This window comes from Octodon degus, unplaced genomic scaffold (assembly GCF_000260255.1).
Source record: "Octodon degus isolate 3935 unplaced genomic scaffold, OctDeg1.0 scaffold00018, whole genome shotgun sequence".
Classification (NCBI taxonomy): domain Eukaryota; kingdom Metazoa; phylum Chordata; class Mammalia; order Rodentia; family Octodontidae; genus Octodon; species Octodon degus.
This window is the reverse complement of record NW_004524594.1, coordinates 20,879,652-20,886,326: the sequence shown is the minus strand read 5'-3', so window position 1 is coordinate 20,886,326 and position 6,675 is coordinate 20,879,652. Positions and strand designations below refer to the sequence as shown.

General features: G+C 55.9%; 1 protein-coding gene across 8 annotated transcripts; it reads right to left on the bottom strand.

Moving 5' to 3' along the window:
* Window positions 1-1,495: 1,495 nt before the first annotated feature.
* Window positions 1,496-6,199, bottom strand: Tmem134 (transmembrane protein 134). 8 transcript variants are annotated; one of them, XM_004627148.2, is made up of 7 exons: window positions 5,956-6,199; window positions 5,070-5,134; window positions 4,493-4,582; window positions 4,314-4,390; window positions 2,117-2,161; window positions 1,916-1,969; window positions 1,496-1,844 (listed from the first exon to the last, which is right to left on the bottom strand). In XM_004627148.2, the coding sequence occupies exons 1-7, from the start codon at window positions 6,127-6,129 to the stop codon at window positions 1,762-1,764; spliced, it is 588 nt and encodes a 195-aa protein (XP_004627205.1). In that variant the 5' UTR covers window positions 6,130-6,199; the 3' UTR covers window positions 1,496-1,761. The 8 variants fall into 8 exon arrangements, with proteins under 8 accessions (XP_004627205.1, XP_023566553.1, XP_023566554.1 ...); XM_023710785.1 differs by having other exon boundaries at window positions 1,916-1,972; window positions 4,493-4,648; window positions 5,956-6,186; XM_023710786.1 differs by having other exon boundaries at window positions 4,493-4,648; window positions 5,956-6,186.
* Window positions 6,200-6,675: the final 476 nt, after the last annotated feature.

The window sequence follows — 6,675 nt, the reverse complement described above, 5'->3', positions numbered from 1 at the left end:
ATGCTCCTTTAGGAGTTCCAGGCCAAGATCTGGTTCCCTCTCCCTCTCCTGCAGTCATGGAAAGGGCCCTGGTTATGTTTCTGTCCACAGCCCACTGGCTGTCTTTGGGTGAGTGAGTACTCATCTGTAAAACAGGGTGCCCAATTGGGCCTTGGGCCCCTCATCAGTAGGAGTTGAAATCCAGGCTTGGTGATGCATGCATGTAATCCCAGCACTCTAGGAGGATGAGACAGTAAGATCACAAGTTCAACACCAGCCTGGACAAATTAGTGATTTAACAAGAGTCTGTCTCAAAATATAAAACAGGGCTGGGAGTGTAGCTCAGTGCATAGGCCTGGGCTGAATCCTTGGTACCACAAAATAAACAAAAACATAAAATGAGATGGATTGAGCTAGTACAGATTCCAATACATGGCCTGGGTTCAGAATTTACCATGAGACCTGATGCCTTAGCCTTGTAGTCTGACAAATGGTTGCTATTAGCTCAGATTTCTGGGTTCCCAGAGAGTCTACTTCTTTTCTTTTCTTTTTTTTTTTTTTTTGTTGCAGAACCAGGGATTGAACTCAAGCCCTTCCACTTGCCAGGGAAGTACTTATTCCACTGAGCCATCTCCCTGGCTCCGAGACTCTATTTCTTGGGTCCTAAAATTCTGAGGTGTTTTGATTTTCCAAAAATTTAAAATGATCTGTTTCTGACATTCTTTGGCTCCAAGTGTCTTGGATCACTGGGGCGCTCTGCCAGGAGGCTCTATTTGCATGACCTTTGCCCCCTGATTCTCTCAATCTCTAGCTAGGGAAGTAGGGCAGTGGGAGGAGGGGCCAGCCACAGCCTCCTCATGGCCCACATTCAGGGCTGGCTATAGCAGCCCAGGGCCCCAGAGCCAGGCTGGAACCAGGATAGCAGCCTCCAAGCCCCAGGCCTGCGTCATCTGAGTGCCCTTGTCCAGGGTCACCAGGACAGGGACTGCAGGTGCCTTCCTAGGCAGACAGGGCCCCCTGAATCCGAAGGGCTGAGGGGGTAGGAGGTTGAAACCACTACTTTCTTTTTTTCATGTGTTCAGTACAGGGTCTACCAGGTCTCACCACACAGATTGGACTCCTAGTGATCCTCTTGTTTCCAGCCTCCCAAGTGCTGGGATTACAGGCGTGCCCCACCATGCCCAGTCTCATTCTCTGTCTCAGTGTGCCCCGGGGGTGGGGCCAGCATGGCAGGCCTGGGATGGCACTCCGTCCCCGCATCTGCCTAAGCAGGTGCTTTAATCTGCTGAGCTATCTGGACGGCCCTGAAACTACCACTTTCTGACCTAGCTCTGTCCCCCATGTCAAGACCTTGGGCAAGTCTCAAGCACTGGAGTTGTCTCCAACACCTACAGGGAGCTTAGTGGTGCTGGACACCCTTCACTCCTAGGGCTAGCCCTTTTCCTGCCTTTGTGGAAAGGCTACGGCAGGAATGGTGGAACAGGAAAGTGCAAACTGTCCCTGCTGGAATTAATCATCCTTTTACTAGCACAAAATAACATCAACCCAATTGCCCCAAAGCCTGAAAATAACTTAAGACACAGAGCAGGCAAGGTGGGTGTTCCCAGCTGGTGTCTGCGCCCCAAACTTCGAAGCAAATTCCTGAGGGGGCTGGGCGCTTCAACAGTCCAGGACGATCTTCTCCCTAGAGATGGGGTGAGCTGAACAGGTCTTGGGTCTGACGAGCGCCCTGTGGAGGTGAAGCAGTGTCCTGCGGTTTGCATCGAGATATCCGGCCTTCGCTCACTTTTCGAAGTAGGGCAGGTAGAAGAACTGGAAACCCCGGTGGCCCTTGACAGCGCAGTAGATGAAGATCACGTGGTAGACTGTGGGGGCGGGGCCTGTCAGCACAAGACCCCGCCCAGCCCTGCTCTCCCCACCCCTAGCCCGCGCGTACCTCCCGGGATCAGCAACAGGAAGCCCGGCACGAAGAAGATGGCACTGGAGACACCTGCTGGAGGGAGAGGTGGTTGCTCATGGTGGGAGGCCGCGAACCTCCTGGGCCAGACTCCCTCTCCGCTGTGAAAAGGGGTAGATTCCTTCTGGGAGGCAGCTGGGCTTTGCCAAGGGCCCGTGGACACAGGTGGGGGGCGCTCACCTGGAGAGGGGGCCACCTCCAGTCCCACGCCGACCAGGATCAGCACTGCACACAGATGGGACCGCGAGGGTGGGGGTGGGATGGGGGAGTGGGGGGGGGTGAAGACTCGAGTGGGCGAGGGCTGGGCCTTCCACCCTCAACCCCAGACAATGCCTGAGTAGCATTCTGCACCTTAGCTTAACAGCCCCTGAACAGAGGCCCGCCCTGCCCAGTGTTTTCTCAGCAGGGCACTTGGAGACCCTAAGGAATGTTTGTGAAAGGAGAAACTTTTCCTCCTTGGTATGGATTTAAGTCATTCAGTAAACACTTAGGGCCCCCTCCTGCAAGACTGGTATTAGGAATTCCATTGTGAAAAGCAGGTATGCCCAGGCCTCCTAGCTCTTCCTTAGAAGGACTGGAGAACCTAAAGGCTATAACCCAGGTGATCAACATGTGGTGGGGGAAAGGCAGGGCAGTGTGAGTCCAGAGGTGCTGCCCCAGTTAGTGTGAAGGACCCCTGCAAGAAGGCAGCGCAGAAAAGGCAGTACTAGCAAGAGCAATCAGAGCTGGTGCTGACTGCTTAACCAGCATGCCAGACAGTGGACTAATATGCAAGTTGCGTATACTTTTTTTTTTTTTTTTTTGTCTGTTTGAGACAGGGTCTCACTATGCAGTTCAGGCTGGCCTTGAGCTCACTTTGTAGCCCAGGCTGGTCTCGAACTCACAATGATCCTCTTGCCTCAGCTGCATACACTGTCTTATTAGTTACTCTGATAGGAGACAGGCATACAAGGAAACTGTGGCACAGACAGGAAGTCACTTTCCCAAGGCTGCCTGACTGCAGAAGCTTTGCTGTGGGTATCACCAGACAGACAGAATTCCAAACAAACAGCATGACAAAAGCCTGGAGGCTGGAAGGAACTGGGCCTCTAAAACCAGCACCTGCTAGATTGGACAGGAAGAACTCAGGCTGCAGGAATCTGGTATGGCCTGGACACCCCCACCCCACCCCCCAAGGATGGCTGATGTCAGAGAAGCTTAAGAGGTCACACAGGATCTGCTTTTCAGACCCAGACTCCTGGGTCCACAGTTACAGGAGAATAGGGGGAGGTGCAGCAAGGGGAGGCAGCCTGGGGCTTGAGGAGCCACCTTGGGCTGCTCTGTGCTTCATGTTTAGTAACGAGTACCTAGGAGAAAGGGACCCTAGCGCACCCCCTGACTAGGACTGTGGGTTCTGCCCTCTCAGAAGAGGCATTTTTCATTCCTACAAGGACCCTTATGGGCTCCTGGTAGCCCCCAGGCTCATGGCCCCCATGGATGTGGGATTAAATCCCAGCTCATCCACTTGCTAGTTGCAGCTTGAGCAAGCCCCTCCATCAGCACATGCCTATGTCCTTATTACAGAAGCTGGGATGGTATCACCTTGTTGGGTTGAAGAGCGAGACGGTAGCCAGTGCCATTGGTACTTGGCACACAGTGCTACTGGGAAGTGGTAGCTCCCCTGATCCTGTCACCTGCAGCTGGTGTGGGGCTTTCTGGCCTAGAGGCCTGGATGGCTGCAGGGTTTTGACTTTCCTGAAGATGGAAGGAGAAGGAAGAGGAGGAGGAGCTAGGGCAGAACTACAGCTAGTCCTTCCTTACATGCCACTCTTCACCACAATCCTAGATCCTTTCTGGGACCCTGCCTCCTCAGTTCCACAGAATGACGAGCCTGGCAGTCAGAAATATCTGGCTGTGAGACTGGCCTGCTCTAGCCCTCAGTGTTCCCATCTGAGCAATGGAGGAGGAAAGAAGTTCTGGTCAGCTCTCAAGACTCCAGAGAAAGGAATGACAGGCCTCTGGATGGGGCTGACAGGTGCTCAGCATCCCTGGTCACAGGGACAACCACATCTGCCTCCCTGCACAGGGTCTAGGCCCGTCTTTCACTTAGTGAGTGACCTCTGTAAGGCCAAAGTGGATGTAGAATAAATAGCAGTTACTCTTCAGTCCCCTCATGGATTAGGCATGTTAAGCTTTAAAGGAAGTCTTTAGAGCACTGGTCCAGATTCTATTTTTCTGGTCTGTGTTATTGGCTGGGTGACCAGGACTCTGGGCTTGTGTGTCTCAAGGCTTGAGTTCCTCACTTGTGATACAAGAATGCCCAGAGAGTCCCACTGAACCAGGGAGAAATGGCCTACACAGAAGGAGGAAGGGGAGCCAGGGCCCTCTGGGTACTCACCCAGCCCCAGAAGCAAGAGCAGGAAGGAGGCCAACACCACTCGGCAGTTCTTCTGGATTAGGGGGTGTTGGGTCCAGCTGGGTGGCAGGAGCGTAGGATGAGTTTGAAGAACGTGAAGGGAGGGGGTGGGAAAAGCCAGTAGTACTTGGAGTCTGGGACTCATTCTAAGAGGGTCTCACCTGCAGCAGGCATTGTAGGAGCGCTGTGTGGTGCCGCTGATGGTACTAAAAGACCACTGGGAGCTGCGGATGGATGTTCGGGCAGAGTCCCTGCAGGATAGAGCCCGGTAAGGGGCAGGAGAAAGCAAGGCAGGGGATCCCTTTGAGACAGGAGTCCTGAAGAAGTATCTGGGTTGGTGCAGGGTCTAGGGCTGCCCTACCCCCAGGACTGAGGGCTCTGAGAGGGGACAGGAAATGAGGATGAACTCAAAGGCTGGGAGTCTGCAGAACTAGTGGAGGAAAACTAGGATTGAAACCTAGGGATGCCTGCAGTGCAGATGACTTGTAGGGAGGCAGATGACTTGTAGGGAGGCGGCCAGGTCACACCAGGCTAAGGGTTTCTAGAGCATTAAGACTTGGGAGGGGTGGGTGAGACTAGGCACAAGAGGTGACGGCTGGATTGGAGACCTCATGATGGGTGTGGGGCTAGAAATCCTTACAGGACACAGCATGGGAGAACTGAATGCAACTGATAGTCCCTGTGAGCAGGCACTAAAGCTATGGAAGGGTACGGGATGGGTCCCCACCTGGCCCTGACCTGGTGCTGACTCCCCCATCTGGTTCCGGAGAAGGCTGGGCTACATCTTCATCATTTTGCAGGTTCTGTTCCAGAACACAGGGTTCAGAGGGGTGGCTGGCCTCAGGCCCTTCCTCACTCCCCCCTCGGGGAGAGAAGAAAAGCTATTTCTCAGGCCACCTGGCAGCTGCTCACCTGGCCCTCCACCCTCCTAGAAGAACGGGTTTGGTGATTCACAGAAACCGAAACCCAGGGAGGAAGTGGGTGGATGGTAGGGGAATTGGAGAGTAGGGGTCAGAAAGAGACCGTAGAGCGTTCCCTGCATGGTCCCAGGGGCAGGGATCTCTTCAGTTCAGAGGCTGACATTTCAGGGGCCCAGCAAAGTAGCTCTGGATTAGAGGTGGCAGGGAAAAGTACAGGATTCCCAGGTTTGGGACACAGGAATCTGGTCTGGGTCCCCAGGAAAAGGATTCTAGCAGTGGTGGATGCTCTCTGGGCAGATGTGGATTTCTTGTTCAGTGGGTGTCAAGGGACACGAGCAGAGTTGTCCTGTGAGTGGGAGCCTCCAAGTCAGAGAAGATGGGGGCTTCCAGAGTAGAGAAGGGGATCCTCTGCCTGGTTCTGATACAAAAGGGCTCTCCAAGTCCAGCGGAGATGAGGGCTTGGCCCTCTGGATGGTTAGGGGATCCAAGAGAGCTCGCCACTGGGGGATGACCTCCCAGGTCGGGCTCCCCATGCTGGCTGGATCCCAAAACCAAAGCTGACAGGGTCCGGGAAGGGCTCTGAATCAGGGGTCACGCCGAGGGCGGCCTCTCGCTCCCGCTGGGGCTTCCAGGCAGATTCTCCCCCCGCTGGGGTTCTCCAGAGCCCGGTCTAGGGCGGGAGTGCGGTGGGCGGGGCCCTTCACCTGATAGCGCAGCCGGGACTGCTTGTCTTCGTCGGCCGCCTCGAACCGGGGCCGGCGCTCGAAGTGCAGCGGCCCAAAGCGGGCGACACCGCTGGACTCAGGCCCAGGACCTGCGTCCTCCAGGGACAGCTCAAAGGCATCATCAATGCTGAACTGGGACCGGGCGGCGCTCATGGCCCCCGCCCGTTCAGGCGCCCTGCTCCGCCGCCATCTGCTCACTGCCGCGACCCCGCCCCCACGCGCAGGTCCCGCCTCCGTACCGACACCTCTGGAGCCCGACTGGTCGGTGCCCCGGCCGAAGCCCTGCCCCTCGCAATGGCCCCGCCCACGCCAGTCCTCTTCAGGCCAGAGCTGCCGAACACCGAGCCGACTGGCGGCGGGCCCACTTCTTGCCGGGAGCCCGCCAGGCCCGCGGCGCCGCCCAGCGGCGGCCTCAGCGAGCGACCGCTTGTGCTGCGCTCCGGCGGGATCCCTTAGGGCCCCTTGTGAGCTCACCGGCCGTGGAAGTTCCGGTAGCCCAGACCAGAAAGGCGGCGCTTGCTCCCAGCCTGCTTCTCCCGTGCCAAAGGAAGCTGCTGGGAACAGACGGTTCCCCGACCTCGCCAGGGTCCTGGGTGGGTGGAGTGGTTTGTGGGGTGTTTTTTTTTTTTTTTTTTTTTTTACCATGTAGCAGATTTGGAAACTAAGGCTGAGTAGACATGGCTTTCACTGTCCTCCGGT